At 40.5% G+C, this 24,487-nt stretch overlaps 1 protein-coding gene across 1 annotated transcript in view; it reads left to right on the forward strand.

Annotated features, from left to right (window-relative positions):
* The first annotated feature begins 1,210 nt into the window (after positions 1-1,210).
* TESPA1 (thymocyte expressed, positive selection associated 1) overlaps positions 1,211-24,487 on the forward strand; it is a 31,668-nt gene continuing 8,391 nt past the window's right edge. The window contains exons 1-9 of the mRNA XM_057557536.1: positions 1,211-1,373; positions 2,298-2,340; positions 9,139-9,188; positions 9,948-10,001; positions 10,747-10,783; positions 11,057-11,155; positions 14,682-14,890; positions 16,819-17,615; positions 18,747-18,840. Of these exons, the coding sequence (XP_057413519.1) occupies positions 1,211-1,373; positions 2,298-2,340; positions 9,139-9,188; positions 9,948-10,001; positions 10,747-10,783; positions 11,057-11,155; positions 14,682-14,890; positions 16,819-17,615; positions 18,747-18,840 (1,546 nt within the window). The remainder of the gene's footprint in view (positions 1,374-2,297; positions 2,341-9,138; positions 9,189-9,947; positions 10,002-10,746; positions 10,784-11,056; positions 11,156-14,681; positions 14,891-16,818; positions 17,616-18,746; positions 18,841-24,487) is intronic.

A 24,487-nucleotide genomic window follows, 5' to 3' on the forward strand; every position in this document is an offset into this window, starting at 1 on the left:
TATTGCCCTAGGAGTGCATTTTATGTTCAGGACTTTCTTTTCAAAAATAGGTATTTTAGTGCCTAAATTGTTGAATGCTTCACTGATGATTTTGTTTTTAAGTGTTTGAGAAGCAGAAGTCTCTGGAAACTGGCACTCTTCTTATTTATTTCCCCCTTTTATTTTTCCTTACTCCATCAGTTAAAGGTGTAGCCATGAGGATGAAGCGTTTATGGCAGCTCCAGTGACAAGGGCTGGTCCCGCCTCCACCTGTTCACTGTGGGGATTGTGAGTGCAGCTGGTGGGGAAGAGGCAGGAGGACAGAGTATAAGCCTGTACAATGACTGTACATTAGCCTCAAGTCTTTTTAAGCTCTATTTGGACAATCGAATGATTCATCCTCTCTGTCTTCCTCTTTGAATAAGTGGCTCGTGCCATCAGAATGTATCTCTTGGAAGAATACAGAGGTGTTGATTAGGCAGTGTTAAATGAAATATTAGCACACTGATGAACTGGACAATTAACTCAGAGCCATGGAGAAGCCCAAGCTGACAAATTAGAAAGTGATGATCCTGAAAGTGGTAACTGCTAATTGCTTCAGGCAATGTCTCCTTGTTTTTATTATGGGATTCTCCCCACCCTCATTCCTACCGCTCCCAGAGAAATCCTATGCTAAATAGGAAACAAAACAAAACAAGCCCAGAATGACTGTAGTTCGACTGACATCCCGGTTGTGAGACCTTAGAAAATCCGTTTAACCTTTGAGATCTGAGACTTCATATATCTTTATGAGGATCAAATAAAGTGAAATTTGCACATTGCAAATTTAAAGATATTTAAATTACAATGGAAGATTCTGGGAGACAAATTTCTTAAGAACTAAAGAAAATGTTTTCTAATACAGCATTTCACCTATCATGAGAAGTAGCAGCTCTTCAAGTCAGAAGCGCTTTCTCAGTGTCCCTTAAATCATATGATATTTCGAGTTTCCAAACTTGGAAGAAGGGATTGCTCAGAGCATCCCTTTTGTTGGAAGATGGAGGAAGAACCAGACATCTCCTCCCTCCTCCGGAACGGGCAGAGGGTTACGCTCCTTTCTGCAGAGCTGGGAAGATGTGGGGACAGCCCTGGGGGTGGTGATTACTGACCAGAGGATGACAGAGCATCACTGTGTTCCAACTCTCAGGACAGCATCCCTGTGGCGGGAGGCCCTGAAGTCTGAACCAGCGCCATGGAGGGCTCTGTGCTGAGCCCCACGTCCTGGGAGAGGCGACGGGCCTGGCTCCGACAGAGCCGCCACTGGCAGACCCAGGTCCTGGAAGAGGAGGCCGCCGCAGCCCTGCAGGGTGTCCCAGATCCCGAGCCTTCTGGCCTGGATGATGTTTTCCAGGAAGGTAAGAGGCCATTAGACATCAAACAGACTTGCACGTTGTCTTGTGATATGGAAAACATGCCAGCTGCCCAGGTCTGCAGTGCGGGCAGCGGGTCCTGGGTTTAGGCTAGGCCCCCCCACCCCACAAGGCTTATTTTGACTGGGTTAAATGAGTTTAAGGGAAGATGAGTAAAGTAATATGAGGCATGAATTATGTGAGAAGGAAACAGCGTACGATTGGGAAAAAGGAAGAGGCACACTTTTGCCTCGTCCTGAGCAGCTATCTGTGAGGATCCGAGACCAGGGTTCTCTATGAATGTTTGGAGTGTTTCTGTGTTGTCTGTGTAACAAGGTTACACGCAATCTGGGTGCCTGGACTCTGGCTGCAACTCAGCTGTGTGACGTGACCTTTGGCAAGTCGCTCACCGCTCTAGGACATGCTTGTCTAATTGAAGTGTTAGTACCTGAAATAGTAATAGTACCTTTTCCACATGCCTCTCAGAGCTTCTTTTAGGTTCCAATGACACTACAGACATAAGAGTAAGAAGTAAAAAATAAATTAAAAAATAAATCTTATGTAAGTGAACCTACCCTCGCTTATTTGGTAGGAAACAAAAAGCGCAAACGCAAAATTGTGCTTTTTTTTTTTCTTTTTGTTTGTTTCTTTTCCTTTTTTTTTTTTAAAGAGAAGGATCTATTCCTGTTTCCAAACCTTGGGGTATTTTCCAAGTTTCTGGGAGAAAGGGGGCACAGAGGCAGAGAGAGAAGAAATATCCACTATTTTTATACACCGGTATATTCCTCTTTTATCTTAAAAGTTTTATGGGAAGAAAAAGGAGTCATGAGGTGGCTTATATAATGATAAGTTTGTGGAATGGGGTGAATTTCAGGGAGGAAGTCTGATTTCCTTCAGTTTCCACGGTGATCTGATGTCTGGCTTTTCTAGGGAATCCAATCAACAAGATTGAAGACTGGCTGCAGGATTGTGGGTAAGTGCTGGCGAGGCAGCTGGACTGAGCGTGGTTGATGGTTGGGTGTGCTAACAGGCTCTGGCTCTTGAGAACTCAGAGAGCAGGGACATGAATTTTAATTGGGCGTAATGATTAGAAGTGAGGTTGAAATAAGGGAGAGGGGATTGTAAAGATTTGGGGTGAGTGTGGGGATTGGGGCTATGAATCAAGTGCATCTCTGGGCTGAGACTAAGTTAGGGTGAGGATCTGGAAGTACAGGCTGGACCTGGTCTAAAACTAAGAAGGATGGAAATGTGTAGCCATAGGGAAGAGCTGGGCTAAATTCCAGATTCCTGCTCCATTGCTTTTCCCTTAAGACTGGAGTTTTACACTGTGTAACAAAAGAGGAGTTAGAAACCTAATTGTTCTTATGGTCAGAGTACTTCTTCATTATGAATCATTATGTTGTTTATTTCTACTGCAGAACACAGGAAGAGGGGCTAAGGGTTTACCCCAGTCATTCAAAGCAGTGACGAATTGGAGCAGGTACTTCAAGGCAAAATGTAGTATCTCTTTCCTGAGAAACACTTTAAAATTGGAAACCCTACACCCCCTCTGCCTGTACCATTTTAGGTTCAGTCTACCCAGACACAGAGGGAAAGCTTCTGTGAACTATTTAAGTGTGATCATTTGTGTGATAATGAATTCTCAGAACTTATCACTCCCGCCTACTCTTTATTTCCTCTTCAGAAATGTTTCAAGCTTTATATAGCCTTTCATCTAAACTTGTTTATTAACATATGAATAAACCCATCCTGGCTTATTTGGTAGGAAATAAATAGCACTGCAGAATCCAAGGTTGTTTATTTTAACTCTGCCCTGGGAGGTAAGGCCAGGAAGAATTTACTTTGTGTTTTTGTTGTTTACAAAACATGTTGTCTTTATTGTCATAATCTGGTTCGGAATTTCAAAGTCAGTTAAGGGTAATCAAAATATAGGGAAGTAAATGGATGGTGGTAATGTTTGCAGGTTTGGGTGTGTGAGAACTGTCCCAGGATTTAAAATGCTTCTCCAGATACATACAGGAGAACCAGTGGGCTCAGTTACTCTCTTTATCCCATTAACTATTCTTCAGTCTTATCAATTCAAGTCAATAATTATTATTAACTGTGCATTTGCTGACTGTCTGATTGTCTAAATGGCCTAGCGGGGTGCCAAGTAGTTTAAAATATGCTCCTTGACCGCAAACATACTACATTCTAGTTGAAAAGAATAAATTCCCAGAAATACAAGATTGTAAATTCCAGAAATCACCTTTCCCTACCTATATTCTACCAAGATAAACCCTGAACCAAAATTTATGATGAAAAAGTAGTCTGGTGAGTGAAAAGGCTCCAAGATTTGAGCCTAATTCTTGTGCTAGCCATCTGTATAACCAGCTGTAAGCAAACAACTGAAATTCTATCTCAGACTCGTCTTCTGTAAAGTGGAGAGCTAGAATAATAAAGTTGCAAAAGATTCTTGTGAGATTTAAATGATATATGTGTACAAGTGCTTTATACTCTGTAGTAATATGTGAGTGGTGTCAGGGAGGAAAGAATGTTCCTCTACCCTTCTTTCTAGGTTCTTCTTTAATTCTTTAATCTGAGAATTAAATTGACATGAGACAGATTAACAGGAGAAAATCAAACAAAAGTTTAATAACATGTATACATGGGAGACATCCCGGAGAACTGAGTAACTCATGAAAATGGTGAAACCCTCACCTTAAATACCATCCTCAGCTAAAGACAAAAGATGATATTGAGGATAATGGTTTGGGACTTCAAAGGGGGGGAAGGCAATTCACATGGAGATGAAAAAGCAAATGTTTGGTAAACAAATATTTACTGGACTATGTAAAGACAATGGGGTACTGAGCAGACTCTGATTTCCAACACACCTAGTTCATATTCTCTAGTGCGATCTCTATTCCTGTTACCGTCCCTCTATCCAAATTCTTTAGGCAGCTAAGGGAGAAGGTCAAAGTTTCTTCCTGAGTCTTTTGAGCCTTGGTTGTTTTCAGCTTGAAATAATCCACATGCCAAAGAGACATTTCAGGGTGGCAAATTTTGCTCCCCTATATGAAGTTTATAAAGGTGAACTTTATGCTACTTTAGAATTTCACAAAATAAGTCCATCTATCTATTTACCTGGCATCTATCTGTATCCTTTTATTTATCAGAAAAGTGTGTCCAGATATGATACATATCAACTTTAGGACAGTGATTACCTCTAGGAAGGAAGAAAGTTAGGAAGGAAGGGGAGTAAAACTTCTCCTGAAAATATCTAACTATCTGAGGGCCAGTTCTGTCAGTTTTCCCAGAGCACAAAAGTGCCTTCTGATCTTTGCCCTGAAATCCCTTCAAGGTGTATTGTAGGTCAGCGATTGCAGTGGCTAATGACTTGATTCTTGTAGAACTGGATGGTGGGCAACATTCTTCATTTTGCAATCCCCTCCCTTTCAGTCTTAATTTCGACCAAGCTTTGAGAGGCATTTCATGACCAGTTTGTCCCATGGCACTAGGAATGCTTATTCCCAGGTCGGGTGAGGATTTCTTTGATAGGCCACTCAATATGCTATTACTGGACTAGGCCTTGTTAACAGTAGCCAAAAGCCTCTGGACCACCTGTCTTGCTGGTCTGTTATGGTCCAGGAAATTGTTTCCTCTTGCTGTTTCTTCCTATATCTAGACTTACACTATCATTGATCTTATAGAACTACATATTTGATCAATCATTTCAAGTCACCTAATCATCATTAATCTGATCTGAGGCTCAGTCACACATACGGTAATGCAAGAAAAAATAATCTTGTAAAATAAAATTACAAGTAATATAGCTAGTAACATTAATAGGTCATAAGTAAGTATTGAAGCTAAGAACTTCTATTAGGTGCTGCCCTGTATCTCCCCAGGTCATCTGACCAGTCTGTTCTGCACCAGTCACTATCTTTAAGGGAAATGACATATTGGAATTGTACATAAAGTTCACCAAAGATGTCTGCACATACAAGGCAAGAGGTGGGTCATCACGACCCCATACATAGGACTGAGAAAGAAATATTATCATCTAGGGCATTACATGGCTGGTGCCAGAAGAAGAAAAATTGATCTTTATGGTTGAGCAGATATTTCTGCCATTGCAGAGGTCTGGTTAATGCATAATGCAGGTGTACAATGCACACCAGAGGGGAGGAAGGAGGCCAAAATGGGCAGGAAAAAAATTTGTTTAAATTTTTGTCTTGCCTGAAAATGAATTTTTATTTCATCAGTCTCTGCAGGCAGAATCTATGGAAATTGCTGGAAGAAGCTAAAAATAGCCACATGCTTCTTCTCACAGTCCAATCCTCCTCCCTACTCTTTGTTTATGAATTGGGTATACAGGAAGAGCAGTAGCTTGACTCTTCTATGTCAGACTTGAAATGATGCTAAGGAACCTTTCAGTGCAAATGTGGAGAGAAGCAGCTATGGATCTAGTCTCTAGTTATTGATTTTATGTTCTAAGCAATAACTCATGAAAGGCCTGGGACTTGGATGAGGGACATGAAATTTCAGACCATCATGCTCAGAGGAGCTGAGCATGGATCAACAGATCCAGGCCTATGTCCATACTTGTGTGGTGTATTCCACATACACATAGAAAAGTATACCATCACAAGGGTCAGCCTAAGCTGGTCCTCATATAGAGACTATGGACATGCCTGCTAGGGCACAGCTAGAAAATAGAAATGAAGGATGCACACCCAACAAATATTGTGTTACTAAATTTTGCTTTGGGCAAATAAGGAATTTTATCAGTGGTATTTTTTAATGTAAATTTTATTGAAGTATAGCATACATATCAGTAGCATTTTTCTTTTTAATATAAATTGTAGTGCAACTCAATGGATGTAAATTTCAGCTATGCTAGATGAATAAATTCTAGCGACCTGCTGTACAACATAGTGCCTATAGCTAACAATATGGTATTGTGCACTTCAAAATTTGTTAAGAGGGTAAATCTCATATTAAGTGTTCTTACCTCAAAAAAAAAAAAAAAATCAAAGGGAAACAAGGATACTCTGAGAGTTGTTGGATGTGTCTGTTAGTTCGATTGGTGATGGATGGTATCACAAGTGTTTACATATGTCCAAGCTCATCAAGTTGCACACATTAAATATGTGCAGTTCCTTGTTTATCAATTATACCTAAATAAAGCTGTATATAAATATACATATAAATGTATACATATAAATATACATATGTATACATATAAATATACATATAAATATAAAATAATAGCAATATAAATTGTGTTGAAGTATAAAGTATTTACTGAAAAATAAACGAGTCTTAAATATATGGTTCAATGAATTTTCTCAAAGGGAATATAGTGATGAAATCTGAAGTAGAACATCACCAGCACTCCAGAAACTCCTTCTGTCCCCTTCTGTTCACTGCCCTGCTTCCAAGGGTAACCAATACCCTGACTTGTAGCATTAAAGATAAATTTTGTACTTTTTAAACTTTATATAAATAGAATCATACAGTATGCACTGTTTTATGTGTCTTTTTTTTGTTTGGCATTATGTTTGTTATGTTCATCCATGTGTTTGCATCCAGCAGTAGCTCATTCTTTTCCATTGTTATGTAGCATTGTCTATTGATCATGCAATTTATCCATTTTACAATAACTAGAGATTTGGGGGTCTGCTGATTCTGAGTTATTGTAAACATTATTTCTTTTGGTGAACGTATACAGGCATTTCCATTGATTGCATACCTAGAAGTGTAACAGTAGTGTGTTTTATTGTAGTTATGGTAATTGTAGGCTTTAGTAGTTGCATTACTGTGTAGCTACAGCACAAGCATTAAATGCAACAGTAGATCTCAGCATTCTAGTAGTTGACTATATTGTTATCATAGTATTTTTTAATAGTAATAGGAAATATTAATTTATACTAATATTTGTAATGTTATATATACTAACACGTTTGTAGTATTATAATATATATCTTTATGTAATTATATATTAGGAAGAGAAGTATGTATTTGTAGTTCTAGTTGTGTTTATTAGAGTTACCCATTCTTAATTACCTTGAGTATCATTCCACATTTTATAGCATATATTGATGTACAGTTTTTCTCATGAGGACATGTAAAAATCCAGATTTTAGACAATATTGTTGACTTTTTCACTATTGAAAGGAAAGTACCAGCTAAAGATGTCTATATATGTAGGGATTTATTTTGTAAAATTAAACACAGCTCATTCTACAGATGTTGAGTCTGTAAGCCCATTTTCATTATTAAACATTTCGTGAACTGATACTCCTATAGCCTGAGAGGTGCCTGGATCTCTGGAGACTGATAAAGGAGAAGGGTCGTTTAAGACCAGCTCCAATGGATGCTCTCCAGTCAGTTTCCCTGTTAACTCACTTGAACAACTCTTCTCTATTCCAGCCTCCATTTGAGATGACATTCAAAGCATCATGCGCAACTTCCATTTTTAAAACTTTCAGGAAAGCCAACTATAAAACTCACAACACGTCAAGTGTTTGAAGTGAACTTAGATAATGATAATATCTAGGCATCTAAATCCCCTTACTTAATATTTGGGAACATAGCAGCAGCCAGGAGCCAGGACTGGAATCCAGGTGCTCTGGTCCCTGTTCAAAGCTTTTTCACAGACAACTTCAATCACCCGTTTGAGACAGCGAATTTCTTCCTCATTTAAGTTGTTTCTCACTATCATGTATGCTGAATTCCGATTGTTCTTCCTGTGGAGACAGTAAATGTTTGATAAGCCCATATTGCAAAATGTAGAAATGTAATCTCTAACCAAGATGCGGTTCCTGCTGCTTCCTGAAAGACGTGATATTCAGCAAGAACGGGGCTCAGAGAAAAGGAAGGAGGTGTAGGTAGATAAGATGACCTCCTAAAAGTTGTTTCTTAGTTTCAATATTTGTATTTGTGATGGAAAGTTTATGGCACCCAGACCCCTGCTTCTGTAAATATATTTCTCCAGTTTTGCTTCTGTATCTTTCCTATTTCCTAGCTACTGAAGAATCATTGCTAAACTGACTTGGGACACTGTTATCAGCACAATGGCAGCACAGTCTAAAATACAGCACCATGGCAGTTTATGAAGTTTTATGTATATACATATATATGTGTGTGTATCATACTGATAATTTCCTTGGGATGTAAAATTATTTTATGTAAGAAATTGTGGTGTGTGTCTGTGTGTTGGCAAGATCTCTAACAACTCTCAAATCCATTATCTAACAAATCTTAAATCCATTATTCCTGCTTTAACTAATTCTATTTATTATTTATTTTTATTATTATTTTTTTTGGGGGGTGTTTGCAGGTGTGTAAAGCTTTTTTTTTTTCTTTTTCACACACACACACACACTGTATTTTATTTTTACAAGAGATAAATAGACTGACACCAAGCATTGTACATGGATGACCACAACAAAAGCAACAATGATTGCAATTACCAAACATGCAACACACTCATACTATGTCATAATATTGACATTCAGTCCAGTATCTATTTATTATTAATTAGGATGAAAATGAATAAATGTGATGAACAAAAAATAAATAAATAAAATAAAATACAGCACCTTCTGACTACCTCTATGGATTTGTCAGTCAAATCGTCACTCTCCATTTTCTTCAACATAAAAGCAATTTAAATACTACTGACTCTCATTGAAAAATTACGTGAACTTGTGGGAAATATTTGAAGAAAAGCCCTTTCGAAAATGTAGTGATTTAAACCTATGAGATTCTTTTTGGTTTTTAGATACTTTGAAGAAGGGTTTTTTGAGGAAGCCGGACAGCCGATCCACAACGGTAAGTAGAGGCTCTGTTCTTTCTCCTCTTGTTCCTCTACCTTAGACAGCGACACGGCTGTGTGTGTGTGTGTACATGCACATGTGTATGCGTGCGTAAGATGCTATCTTTTCATTGCCTACAGAACGCCTATTAGTGGTCATAAGACAGTCCAGGAGGCCCAGAAGATGAGTAAGTGTTGGGTCAGAGCCCACAGGCTGACTAGTCCTCAAAGGTTATCTTCTGTTAGTGGCTGCGCAGCTAACAACCACTGCTATGGAAAACGAGCTTTATAAAATATGTGTGTCGATGTAGAGAACAAACGTATGGACACCAAGGGGGAAAAGTGATGGGGGGGTGGTGGTGGGATGAACTGGGAGATTGGGATTTACATATATACACTAATATGTATAAAATGGATAACTAATAAGAACCTGCTGTATAAAAAAATAAAATAAAATTCAAAATAAAATAAAATATGTGTGTCTATGTATGTATGTCTGTGTGTGAGTGCATACCCCCATGTGCCAATTCTTTGGCAGAGGATTGTGTACATGACTGTGATATAGGGGGCAGGTTAATTATAGGTGAGTTTTTACACGATTTTTAAAATCAAAATATGAATGTGATTTCTGAGGTAGTATATGTATGGCTGGGGTAGTTTTTCAAACATGTGGATATATGATGTAATTGTGTGGTTGTAGATGTGTATACAAATGTGTGATTGTGTGTGTGAGTCCAAGCCTGATTTTCTGCAGCCTTTGCCTTATTATTTGACAGGGTGCCCCAGCCATGGAACCAGCTTTGAAGATGACTTGACCCTCGGAGCAGAAGGTAAGTGGCACAACTCTCTGAGGTTGGGATTGAGGAAGAGGCTATCCACTGGATGAATTAAGGATAGAATGGAAGGGGAGAACTGCAGAAAGAAGCAGCCCATCCCTGGGGTCTTATCTACAGGGAAAGAGCAATCTCATATGATCTAATGGAAAACTCAGAAAGTGTCACATGCCCAGAAGTACTTCCTCACCAGCCTATCAAGACATCTACTGGTCCATCATTGGAGCTTTCCTTCGGCCCCTGAATATATAAAATCACCATAAAAGTGGCTGCCCAGACATCTTTGAGATGGTTTTCTGTATAGGAAGCCCCAGGCAGCCTGAGTACTGGGTGTAAGAAAGAGACTCCATTGGAGGAAAATAAGGGCTGGGATAAAGGATCGAGGTACCGCAACCTACCAGTGTCTTCTGGTACCCGTAGAGACTCAAGTGGTGAGGCAGGAACACTAGCCTGGGGGCCTGAATGACTCTGTCCTCCTCAGGACAGGGAAACTCTTGTCTGGGCACCAGGCATGGTTCAGAAGTTCAGAGGCTTGGGGCCAGTTTTTCTCTGCTATATTTGTCCAGGTCTGTGTTTGATAATCTTCAGATACTTATATAAAGAACAGAGTTCATGGGATTCAGGGGCCTATAGTAGTGGCAGAGGGGAACAGAGGGGGCTGAGTTTTAAGCTCGGAGGGGCAGCTTAGGTGATTTGCATTTTCCCTTCTAACTTTTTCTTTGCCTTTCTGTTCCTCGTCCAGCCACACTGTTGGCCACCAACAGCAAACTCTTCTCCAGGTAAGTGTTCGGTTGAGTCAGGCTGAACGATGTCTCCTTCAGGACCTACTGAACTGGGGTGGGTGTCAGAGTCCAAGAAGTTAAAAACAAAGAGCTGAAGGTTCACAATAGAGTGTGAGATTTCCAACTAGGAATGAGACCATAGATTGAGTTTTTACAGTAGATGGTTCAAAGGTACCCAGCAGGGAGTGACAATGCCCAGTAGGGCATGTCTAGGAACCAGGGTGCAGACTGCTTACAAGATTAGTATGACTTCAACGTTGATCCCTGCAGGAGTTTCCTGGAGACAGCCCGGCCTGGGCAGCTACTGGATCTTGGCTGCAGTTTGGCTTCCAGCAGCATGACTGGTGGGACCAACAAGACTAGTTCAAGGTAGGTGCCAAGTTTGGCAGGGGGTGTAAGGGTGGGGAAGATGAGAGGTAGAAGAGAATGGAACGAAGAACCATTGCCAGTTTTTTTCTGGGATATACTACTAGAGCTTTTATGTAGTCACATACTTGACAAGCATAACAATATTTGCTTCAAGAATAGTAGGGATGCAGAGGAATCTACTGCTCAGAGCTGGATGCTGTGTGTAAAATACAGGTGTCTCCTCCCCTGCACCTTGTACCCCAGGAGGTGTAGTATTGGTACCATCACAGTTCCTGGACTTATAAGTACTCAGTAAACAATCTATAAATGTATTAATTGATTGATTGATTGGTTGATTGAGGCAATAAAATACTGATTCATTCAGATAATTTTGTACCCCCAAATGCCGGCCAGGCAATGACTGTCTGGAATTTGAAGATGAAGCAGACAAAGAGTTTGCCCCCAGGAGCCCACCAAGCCGATAGGGTGAACAAAATACACACACAAATAACTTTAAAACAAGATGGAAAGTGATGAAAACTAGTGTGCTATAATAAAAATTGTTTGGAATTTGGAGTCAAAGTTTGAATTTGAGACCTTATTAGCTATTAACTATCTTTAGTGATTTGTCTTTACTGAACCTTAGCCCTGGCAACACCCCAGTTCAGTTAACACAGAATCTCTGGAGATGAGACTCAAATATCTGCATTAAAAATTTTTTTCGAAGTATATTTGATTTACAATGCTTCAGGTGTACAGCAAAGTGATTCAGATATATATATATATATATATATATATATATATATATATATATATATATATTCTTTTTCAGATTCTTTCCCATTATAGGTTATTGCAAGATATTGAGTATAGTTCCCTGTGCTGTATAGTAGGTCCTTATTGTTTACTGTTTTATATATAGTAGTGTATATGTGTTAATCGCAAACTCCTAATTTATCTTTCCCCATCCTCTGCTATCGCCTTTGGTAACCTTAAGTTTGTTTTCTATGTCTGTGAGTCTATTTCTGTTTTGTAAATAAGTTCATTGGAATCATTTTTTTAGATTCCACATATAAGTGATATCATATGTTATCTGTCTCTGTCTGACTTACTTCACTTAGTATGATAATTTCTACATTTATCCATGTTGCTGCAAATGGCATTAGTTCATTCTTTTTTATGGCTGAGTAATATTCCATTGTATATATATACCACATCTTCTTTATCCATTCATCTGTTGATGGACATTTAAGTTGCTTCCGTGTCTTGGCTATTGTAAATAGTGCTGCTATGAACAATGGGGTGAATGTATCTTTTCGAATTAGAGTTTTCATCTTTTCTGGATATGTGTCCAGGAGTAGGATTGCTGGATCATATGGTAACTCTGTTTTTAGTTTTTTTGAGGAACCTCCATACTGTTCTGCATAGTGACTGCCCAATTTACATTCCCACCAACAGGGTAGGAGAGTTCCCTTTTTTCCACACCCTCTCCAGCATTTATTATTTGTAGACTTTTTTTTTTAATTTATTTTTGTCTGTGTTGGGTCTTCATTGCTGCACGTGGGCTTTCTCTAATTGCGGCGAGCGGGGCTACTCTTCGTTGTAGTGTGCAGGCTTCTCATTGCAGTGGCTTCTCTTGTGGAGCACAGGCTCTAGGTGCATGGGCTTCAGTAGTTGCAGCATGCGGGCTCAGTAGTTGTGGCTCATGGGCTCTAGAGTGCAGGCTTGGTAGTTTTGGCACACTGGCTTAGTTGCTTCATGGCATGTGGGATCTTCCCCTACCAGGGATCAAATGCATGTACCCTGCATTGGCAGGCTGATTCTTAACCACTGCACCACCAGGGATGCCCTTAGACTTTTTGATGATGGCCATTCTGACTGGTTGGTGTGAGGTGATAACTCATTGTAGTTTTGATTTTCAATTCTCTAATAATTAGCAATGTTGAGCATCTTTTCATGTGCCTACTGGCCATCTGTATGTTTTCTTTGGGAAAATGTCTATTGAGGTCTTCTGCCCATTTTCTAATTGCATTCTTTGTTTTTTGATATTGAGATGTATGAGCTATTTATACATTTTGGATATCAACCCATTATCAGTCATATCATTTGAAAATATTTTCTTCCATTTAGTAAGTTGTCTTTTCATTCTATCAGTGATTTCCTTTGCTGTGCAAAAGGCTTTAAGTTTAATTAAGTGCCACTTGTCCATTTTAGCTTTTGTTTCCTTTGCCTTATGAGAGAGATCCAAAAAATATTGCTACAATTTATGTCAAAGAGTGTTCTGCCTGTGTTTTCTTCTAGGAGTTTTATGACTTCTGTTCTTATGGAACAGTGTTTACTCATTTTGAGTTTATTTTTTTATACAGGGTGAGAAAATTTTCTAATTCTTTTACATGTAGCTGTCCAATTTCCCAGCACTGCTTATTAAAGAGACAGTCTTTTCCCCCTTGTATACTCTTACTTCCTTTATCATGCACTATAAGTGCATGGTTTTTTTTCTGGGCTCTCTATTCTGTTCCATTGATCTATATATCTGTTTTTGTGCCAGTACCAAACTGTTCTGATGATTATAGCTTTATAGCTGGGTCTGAAGTGGACACAAGTCACCTCTTCCCCCCGGGGTGTGCTGGCAGCTATCACCTTAGTGGAAGCTGTGGCTGGAGATGGAGGGGCTAGAGCCAGAGCCTGGTGTGAGCCAGGGCTTATCCTGTGCTCAGTGGCTCACAGCACCCTATCCAGGGCAAGATTGTGTCCTAAGTTGTTGGAGCAGAATCCCTGAGGGTCAGGTCTGAGCTGGTTTCATTCCCTCTGAGTGTGTGCTCTCCTGCATCCCAGCATTGGTACCTTCACCCCAGAGGGGGGCAGGGCTGGAGCAAGAAGGGCCGGGGCAGGTGCCCATTGCAAGCAAGGGCCCATCGGGGAGCGGTCCTGGCACACGAGTCAGAGTTCCAGATCGCTCTCCATCTGCCTCTGCTGGGAGCACCAGTAATGGCTGCCATCGCCCCATTCAGATGTAGCGCCAGGTCCAAGCCTTCTCAAAAGCAGGTTTGAGCATACCTGTATAGATAAAATTTTATTCTCAGGGTGAGAATAAAATGAGTTTTATGTTCCTTACACACTCATTGCCTGGTTGTTCCACACAGCCACTGGCACAAGCTGGGTAGCAAGTTACAAAGCGCTTGGCAAAAGCCAGCTGTATCATAGTATGTGCAAGTGGGAACTGACAGGTTAATAACACAACTGCAAGGTTTCTTTGCATCTAGACTGCTTTTGATTTTTCAGATCCCTCTCATAGCAAATTTTCATTCATCTGTTATCACTGTAGTCATGACAGAATCTCGTTCAATTTTTAAACCAGGGCGAGATTGTAATTCCCATGTTTCAGACAGAGAGTTTAGATTCAGAGAAATGAAAGCTTTTCTCAGTCACAGTGGTAGATGGAGAAATGGCCAGAAAGGTATCTCAGTCTCCTGACACTTTTATTAGATACTCTGGATTACCCTGTGTCTCAAAGCTTTGCTTGTTTACCCAAACCCCCTCTTTGCAGCATCTCAGAGATTCTGGACAAGGTGCAAGAAGATGCAGAAGATGTCCTTTTCAGTCTGGGCTTTGGCCAGGAGGACCACAAAGACACTTCTCGAATTCCTGCCCGATTTTTCACCACCCCCTCTCAGGCCAAAGGCATTGATTTCCAGCTCTTCCTGAAGTCCCAGATGCGAAGGATTGAGATGGAAGACCCATGCCTCATGCTGGCCAGTGAGTGTTACCACAGATATATGCTCAACTTCTCTCCCAGTCTCCAGTCATTCACAACAGGGTTCAGTGGCTCTAAATCCTACTTTCTCCTGGTCAGCTTCACTCGACCTTTGTCTCTTGTGTCTCTTTCTTCCTATGCTATCTTCAGTGAAGATAGAGAACTTTGACTTCTGCTTCTCTCTCTTGAAGAAATTGTCTTCAAGAGCCCTCATATCACTATTACTTTCTTTAGATCTTCTCTCTTTTATCTGAATCAAATAGGAACAATGTCTTTAAATCTTGTCCCCATTTTCTATTTCTCAGTTGGAATTATTGAATGTTCCCCATTTATAGCCACTACATTAAAATCATTTCCATTTAGGGCAGTGGTTCTGTTAATTATGTTAAATTGTGAAGGAGTTAATAAAACATTCATGTTCATAGGCTTTTCTTCCAGAGAAGGAAGGGCTCAGGAATATTTATTTTAAGTAAGCACGCCGATGATTCTTATGTATAATCCTTAGACCACACCTAGGGAAACAATGATTTAAGTTGTCCCAATTCCATACTAAGGAAAGATATATAGGGCTTCTCTACCTGGATGAGGGATAAAAGACTATTTTATTCTATATGTTACAATATATTTCAAATTATATTCTTTTCTTTTTTATTTATTTATTTATTTATTTATTTATTTATTTATTTATTTATCTATTTTTGGCTGTGTTGGGTCTTCGGTTCGTGCGAGGGCTTTCTCCAGTTGCGGCAAGCGGGGGCCACTCTTCATCGCGGTGCGGGGACCGCTCTTCATCGCGGTGCGCGGGCCTTTCTCTATCGCGGCCCCTCCCGTCGCGGGGCACAGGCTCCAGACGCGCAGGCTCAGCAATTGTGGCTCACGGGCCCAGCTGCTCCGTGGCATGTGGGATCTTCCCAGACCAGGGCTCGAACCCGTGTCCCCTGCATTAGCAGGCAGATTCTCAACCACTGCGCCACCAGGGAAGCCCTCAAATTATATTCTTTTACAGCCCCCCAACATAGTGTTTCTGATAGTGCTGTTTCAGGTTCTTTGTAACAGATTCAACTTAAGAACTTGGTAAAACTACGCTTCTGAGCCCCACCTGCTGGAACAAGGATTTTGAGTTGGAGTATTTGCACAAGCACTTTAGATGATTCTTATGCACACTAAAGATTGAGGATGATTTATTGAATTTATTTTATGTGCCAAGTACATAATTAGTTGTTAAATTCTGGAAGAACAGCAGCTAGGCAAGAGAAACATGATTCTTGCCTTTAGGACAGTTACAGTGTAATGGATATATGGTTTATCACAGTGCTTTTCCAACATGGGTGTATGTATGAATTACTCAAGGATATTGTTAAAATGTGTGGGATACAGTCTGAGAGTCTGTATTTACAATAAATTCCCAAGTAATGGCAATGCTACTGGAACTACTGGCCACACTTTGAGAAGCAAAGTCTAGCAGAAATGATACAGTCCATCTAAATTTCTCTACCCCTGTCCATTGCCTAGTAATTGCTATCCCTCAAATTTGCTGCTATCAAAGAAGACTTCTATAACCCTAAAGGTTTCTTATTAAGAAAATCATGTTAGTTTTGCCCTTTTTAGTCATGTTTGTCATCTAAGGCAAACACAGTGATAGAGACCATTGTATACTGACAGCAGAAAGGATATGCTAAATCAAGATACAGAAAAGTTTTTCATCCCGTATAGAATTAATTTTTGGACTATTTGGGATAGGGAGTCAAAAAGTCAAGAAGGTCAAGAAAGAGAATCCTGGGTGTCAGAAATCTAAATGGGAGAAACGCTGGTAGAGAAAATGGCACCTTCTTTCTGAATTTTGGGTTTTAGGAAGGCTATTGAAGGGAAAGATTCAAGAAGTAATTTGCTGATGACCCCTAGACTCACCATCTTCAACCCTTGCACTCAGGCAGGTTTAAGCAAGTGCAAACACTGGCCGTCACCGCCGATGCCTTCTTCTGTCTCTACTCCTACGTATCTAAGACCCCTGTCCAAAAGTTCACGCCATCCCACATGTTCTGGAATTGCAACCCAACTGATCTGCCATCTGTCAAGATTCTGGCCCCAGAACCTGAACCTCACTCACCCAGAGAGCGCCTCCGGAAAGCCATCTCCAAAATGTGCCTGTACACATGCCCACGAGATAGGCTATCACCACCCGACCACACCCCCAAAAGGAACAGTTTAGACCAGGTGGTGTGGGAAGTGATGGACAGAGTGCGAGGAGAGAAGTTGGTCCTCCAGCAAGACCCTGGGTTTGGGCCAGTCCCACAGGGAGACCCTGTGCCCCCCATCAGGGGTACAAAGCTGCCCACTTCTTCCTGTCCATGTGCCCTCTGCTTTAAAGAGGAAACACAGCAGGGGATGTCCACATTGCAAGAACCATCAGAAACTCTGGATTCTAACCCCTGTTGCACACATTCTCTGCCCAGGGCAGATCTACAGTGGAGCACAGACCCTGCACAGGTAAAGAGACAGCTGTGGGGTCTGCAAGCCACCAGTAAGGAAGCCCATTTAGCCAAGGATGAGACCTTCTGGAAAAGAAAGAGCAGAGCAAGAAAGAGTCTGTTTCAGAAGAATCCCATGGGCAGGAAGGTTAAATCACTGGACCTGTCCATCATCCAAGAGCAATGGAAACAGGGCCAAGAGAGAACAGAACTGCACCGATCTCTAACCCAGCAGCTGCAGGACACTTTGGACTTGGAGGTGAGTGGGTCGAAAGTGAGGGAGAGGCTGGCAGAGAAAGGTTCTGGATTCCTGCCCTTGGGTAAAGGAAACCCAGGCTCCTTTTCCTCGCCAGATATATCAATTCTTGAATTACATTCAGAAACCTTTGGGAATGGGTTAATATACAAGGAGGGAGAAAAAGAAATGAGCCTGGTTTCTTAAGAGTGCCCAGGTTTCTAGCACTATTTTTCTAATTCCTTATCTAATCTGATCTTCACTGAAGTTTCTCATCAAGCACACCTGCCCCTGTCATTTGTGGGATCCACACAAGAGTACAGATAGAGGTTACGCACTAGGCTAAACACGATTAAATAAAACCTTCTCTTCTACCTTGACAAGTATGTAACCACAGAGTCCTAGAAGTTCAGGTTCAAATCTAGAATTCTCACTCTTAGGACTTCAGTGCTAGAACATGGCAGGGTTCTGCCATGTGGGCAGAGCCCCTCCCTATCCTGTCCCCTTCTCTTCCCATGGCCAGATCTGCCCTGCACCATAAGGGATTTTGCACATACATATGTGAACACCCCAGCCTGCATATACAAATGCCACAAACCCCCTACCCACACATATAACCACCATTAGTCATCACTCAGGCCTGGGAGTGCATACACTAGGAGAAATGCTGGTCTTTGAGAGAAAAGACACCAGGGAAAGCCAATGTGTTTCCCTGAAACAGGCTTGGGGCCATTTGAATAGCATTTGGGGGGATTCTGGGTATCCAGAGCATGGTCTAGAAGGGGCAGTACAAGATCAAAGTGGACACATCCTCTAGGTCCACCAACTCTTCATCCCATGAGCTCTCTAAAACTCGGAATTCTTCTTGCCTGGGTCTATAGACAGTACTGCCATCAAGTGCTAGAGTCTCGAGGAAAAGCCCTCAAATCCTTGACACAAAGAGAAGCCATGATGATTTGTAGTGTCATTTGCATGTATGTCACCTCTCATTGAATGTAGAGCTGTTCCTGCCTTCCTCACTACCAGGCTCCTACCACAAGAGAAGAGGCCAAGTCTCTCAAGTACATTCAGCCTCTTTCCCTTACAGCTATCTGCCATTCTGCACTTTTCTCCAACACTGGCACTGACTGAGTTCTGCCGGGATCTTGGTTACAGGTGCAAAGCAACAGTGAGGAGGAGGAGAGCCACTGGCCCAGCAGATCCAGAAACCACCACCTCTACCAGACTTTTGCTGGCAAAGACTCAGGAAGTAAGTGAAGTGGATCTCTCTCTCTCTCTCTGTCTCTCGTGTGTGTGTGTGTGTGTGTGTGTGTGTGTGTGTGTGTGTTTCTCAAACCTCGCTGCACATTGTAAGCACATGGGAAGATTTTTAAAAATACTCACGGTGAAGTGTCCCACATCCTGCTTTCTGATTTAATTGGTATGGCGTGGAGCCCAGGGACTGATTTTTTGGCTTTTAAGCTCCTAGGGTAATTCTATTATGGCTGGATAAATACTTTGCTAGATCAGTGGTTCTCAAACTTTAGCATCAAAATCACCTGGAGACCTTGTGACACTACGGATGGCTGGGTCCCAACTCCCAGAGTTTCTGATTGAATAGATCTGGACAGGGCCTAGGAATTTGCATTTCTAACAAATTCTCAAGTGATGTCAATGCTGTTGGTCTGGTGATCACAGTCTGAGAACTGTTGTTCGGGGGGAAAATTCTGTATAACCTTAATATTCAAAATGTAGTCTGCAGATCAGTAGTATTAGCATCATTTGGGATTTTGTTAGAAATGTGGAATCCCAGCCCTTCCCCACTCCCGACCTAATGGATCAAATTTTATTAAGATCCTTAGGTGATTTACTTGCACATTGAAGTTTGAGAAGCATTGTAGTTTGCAACAGGTGAAGACCAACCAGATGAAGACCAACCATGGAGATTTATACCCCAGCACCTGCTTTTAGCTACTTTCTAATCAGCCCAAATCATGGGACTTAGGCAAGAGTCCTCAATGCATCTCACATCTATTTAGGCTATGAGTTCATTTAGGCTCTGAGTTCCATCCTGCAGCTAGGGTCTGATGTACATAGCTCTCCTTCCCTCCTCAAAGAAGGACAGTGAATCTCATGTAGGTAGTTATTGCAGCTAAAATGTCTTTCCTCTAGATATGAGTTTCGAGTATTAACTCTTTCAGAGCTTTCCTTTATTTTTTGAAAATTTTGGCTAAAGATTTATTATTTAAACTAAGCAGAAATTAATCTCCTGCTATTTCAACTGCCTATCCACTAGGACCACAGAGAATATGGCATCAGAGATAATGATTTTTCCAAGATAGGAAGAATTGAAATATTTCTTGAACTAAGTAAATGAATCATCTTGCTTAGGGTTCCCTCCATTTTGAATGTCTCAGTACTATTTACTGCACTTCCTAGTCCAATAGCTTTTTGTTTAACACCAAAATTTCATTGTTACTGGTCCAGAATCACAAAGGTCTTTATGATTCTAACTCCTTTAATTCTAATTATCTGTGGTTTTAGGGTCCTAATCACTCTACTTTCTCTCTTACCCATAACTTTCATCTCCAGATATATAGCTTGTATGTATCAGTCACTCACAAAACAGGTAAATATCAGAAGACAGCAATCTACTATATGTAGTTGAAAAAATTTAAGATATGGAGTCAAATGACCTACCTCCCACTAGCTCAATAATCTTGCCAAAATCACTTAACTTTGTTTGTTCCTATGAAACCTCACAGAGAGTTTGTGAAGGTAATGTACCAGGCTGGAATAACTGTTATGATGTTGCTGTTGCTGCTGCTGCTGATTTTAGAAAAGGTAATCATGGGCAAAATATTTAGATCAGTGAATCCCAATCTTACAAGCTTTTTAAAAAATTGCTGTTTCCTGGACTCCACCTAATAGAATTAAATACAAATCTCTTAGGTTTGGACTTGGGCATTATTGTTTATTCTTCTTCAAAAGTTTCCTAGTGTTAGCAGTTAACCTCTTTTTGCATAATAAACCACCCAAAATGTAGTGACTTAAAGGAAAACTTATTTATTATTTCTTGCTATTTCGTGGGTTTACTGGGGGGATTCTTCTGCTTGGTTCATCTGGGTTCACTTATGCAGCTGCTTTTGGCTAGTTGACTGGGCTGGCCTAGAAGGTCTAAATGGGCTCCCCCTATTGGTGCTAGCCTTGGTGCTGAATCTCGCTGCTGACTGTCAGCCAGGCAGGCACTCTCTCCATGTGGTGAGTCATTCTTCAGTAGTCTAACTTGTCCTTCTTATGTGGATGTTCAGCAAAAACTAAGGTTGCAATGGCTCTTTTTAAGGATATGTTTTAAGTTGTACAATGCCCCCTCTATCGCATGTTATTGCTCAAATCAAAGCACAAAGCCAACCTAGATTCAAAAGGAAGGAAAACAGACTTTACTTTTTTAATAGGAGTGGCAAAGTCACACTGTGAAAAGGCAATGTGGAATGGGAGGGTTGCTGTGGGCATCTTTATAAACAGTCTATCACAGACAGTGATTCTGGCACCCCATGAGGGTTAAGAAAGACTAGTTTAATTAAAGGGCTTTATCCTCACATATTAAAGATGCCCTGAGGGTAAGCTCTCATTCTAAAGCTCATTGAAACTCAGCCACAGCATACAAAATTTGAAAAGGAAATTAACTGCTAAACTTATCAAATTCAAATAGAAAATGTGGAGTATATGCACCACAGCTAGGTTTCCCTGCCAAAATTTTTAATTTATTCTAAAATAGCAAAACAAAGCTTTGCTCAAGTGTTAGTTGTCCAGCAGATGTCAGCCTCGCACAAGAAAATGCTAAGATGTCCAGCAAAGCAGGCTGTGCAGGTTCTGTATGATTATACCTTTCTAGACAATTCATGCAATACCCAAAACATCAGTTCCTCTCACAAAAGTCCCATCTTTGACTAAAGATCAGTATACAGAAAGATTGGAATTGAGTTGCCAGGGAGGAAGTTTCTAGGAGTTAAACATTTCAAATAAGTAACTAGATGTAACTAGACTCCATTTTCTGCTAGGGTGATGGGATTTCATTACAGCAGGAGTTACTGTGGTTAGAGATGCTGTATTTCACTTATTCTAAGATGTACATTTTTCTGCACTTGAATATCTCTGAAATAGAATGGGTCTAACAATTGGCAGTGTCAACCAATATACTTGTGTGTGTGTGGGTGTATGTATATATATAAAATACATATACTTGTCTTCTTAATGGAATACAAAAATAATTATGTCTTACAAACAATGATCTATCAGATTCAATGAAACACAGTAACTTTAGAAATTCAATGCACTTAGCCTCTCAGGTAAATGAGGAGGTGATTTTATAGATTTTCCTTTTATGATTCCCCTAGAAAAATGAGAGATCTCTTCTTCACTGACACAGACTTCAGCTGAGGCAGGGGGTCACAGTGGTTCCCAAATCATTCCAATGCTCTATGAGTTTCTTTAATAATCTTCTCACAAAGCTATAAGCTATCTCTCTCAATCCACTCCTCTATCATCCTTTAAGAGATCACAAGGAGTGGGAAGTAGTTATGAAAACAGCTCAGTACTGCCAAGATTAAAGACTGCATAAGAAACATGGGTAGGGAAATTCACTCACCACTACGAAAGGCAGAACTACGTGGGACAGTTCCTCAGATCTACTGCCCCTTCCAGGATCTGTAATTATCTCCCAGGATCTCTGTATCTAGTCCCAGGTGTTAATCTACTACTTGTTATCAAGCATAGGAGAGGTGCAAGCATGGATAGAAAGTGGTAGCAGCACCCAGCCAGCAGCTGTGTCTAGTTGTGTGGTCCTCATATTTCACAGACACTCACTTGAAGAGGCAAATAGGGGTTGGAACCCAGCTCTACTGAGCTTACCTTCCATAATCTCAAGGGTCTTCTTCTTCTTCTAAGAGGGAGTTTCTTTTTTTCCCCTAATTTATCTATATAAGATGAGCGCCTTTCTGTAATTAGCACAAGGGCACATTTTCTGTTATAAGAGGATCTTGTTCCCAGCTATCAGCTTTCATCCCTCCCACTCCATCTTTTAGTCTCTTCCAAAGAAGTCTTAATCTTCCTCCAAGTTCCTGGCAAAGAATGACACTCATCCCTCATAATTTGCACCTTGCTCAAGAATTTCAACTTCACGGCCCTTTTATTGGTGCCCTGTTGCTGAAATTTAAATCATTTGACCTTTACCACATTTATGAGAGGCAGGGCTAAGGAGAATATTTTTATTTTTATTTTGTTGTTGTTGTTGTTTCTTTTACCAGATCTGAGGTAGCACAGCATAATATATATCCTGTTTGTGAAGTGATCATATCTAGAGGTGAGAGGTTTCATTTTATTGTCAACACTGCTAGCAGCAAGTGGGAGAAGAGTCAGGAAGGATTAGGTGGGGAGGCTGGTGCAGAGCATAGGATAAAGAAGAAAACTAGTCTGAGATAATCCCAAATGGTGGGTAACTCAACACACTATCTGTTTGTACTTGGTGGAAATTCTGTGAGCCAGCTAGCTACAGACTTGCTCTTTGATGAAAGATTTTGCAATATGATAATATTAATAATAACAAATATATATAGTGCTTATTACATGTCACACACTATCCTTAGCACTTTGTGGGAATTAAATCATTTAATCCTGTGATATAAGCTGTTTTATTGTTCCCCATTTTATATGTGATGACCCTGGGCACAGTTATTTTTATACCAAAATAAATTCTCAAGAGGAACTATCAGATAGGAAGTGTAGGGAGAGACAAGAAAAGGGAGAGGAAAGAGAGGATTATGAGAATGTGATAATTATTTTTCTGCCTCATTTACAATTCTTACCAAGGTTGTTTTGTGTCTGTGGGGAAAATACAATTAAAAACAAAATCTTCTGCCGCCCCAGAATCCCTCTCCAGAATGGTATAAGAGAAAGAAAAAAGTTTTGTTTTTGAATAAGCGTTAAACCAGAATATGATGTTCATCACAGGCAAAAGATGTGCTAAAGAGATTGCAGAAGCTACTGAGCCTGCGCATCTGGAGCCTGTGCCCCGCAACGGGAGGGGCCGCGATAGTGAAAGGCCCGCGCACCGCGATGAAGAGTGGCCCCCACTTGCCGTAACCAGAGAAAGCCCTCGCACAAACCGAAGACCCAACACAGCCAAAAATAAATAAATAAATAAATAAAGTAGCTATAAAATTAAAAAAAAAAAAAAAAAAAGAAGAAACAATCACAAAAAAAAAAAAAAAATAAAATAAAGAGATTGCAGAGACAGAAAGGAATCTTACTCTCTTATATATCCAAGAAGATACAACCCATTACATACATGTTGTCAAAATAAACAATAACTAGTCCTCGAGTAATAGGACTTGACAGCACCATTTTTCACACATAGCTCATCCTAGATTCACCTGGTAACTGAGGTGGCCAACCATATTAGCTAATTGTCTTTAGCCAAAGGAATAATAAATACCTCTCATGTTTTTATGGCAATTCGTGGTTTTGCATTTGGAGCCAGGCATCTAAGTTAGACTGGAGACTGGGAGATGGGGGCTCTATGATCCTTGATACATTTCAAAGCAATGGCTTCCATATCCTTGAGAGAGACATTTCTGGTTTGTAAAGGTGTCAAGGGGCTTATTTAGCCTTTAAAAAATATTTGCATACATTTCAAAGAAACAAAGAATTTACAAGTTTCCTAAAGAAACATGTTTTAACCTGCCAGCTGAGTGACCTGCCCCTGCTCACTACTCCCCCATGGCCCTACAAAAGTGGCCAGGTGAGCACAGCCCACACAGGGAATGCTCCTTGAGTCAACCTAGTTCTGATGGCCAATAGGATTGCCTTTCTGGGCTCCACAGGTCTGAAACAATTAGAGAGATAGTTCTTGGTAGGCT

The sequence above is a fragment of the Balaenoptera acutorostrata genome, chromosome 11 (genome assembly GCF_949987535.1).
Source record: "Balaenoptera acutorostrata chromosome 11, mBalAcu1.1, whole genome shotgun sequence".
Taxonomy (NCBI): Eukaryota; Metazoa; Chordata; class Mammalia; order Artiodactyla; family Balaenopteridae; genus Balaenoptera; species Balaenoptera acutorostrata.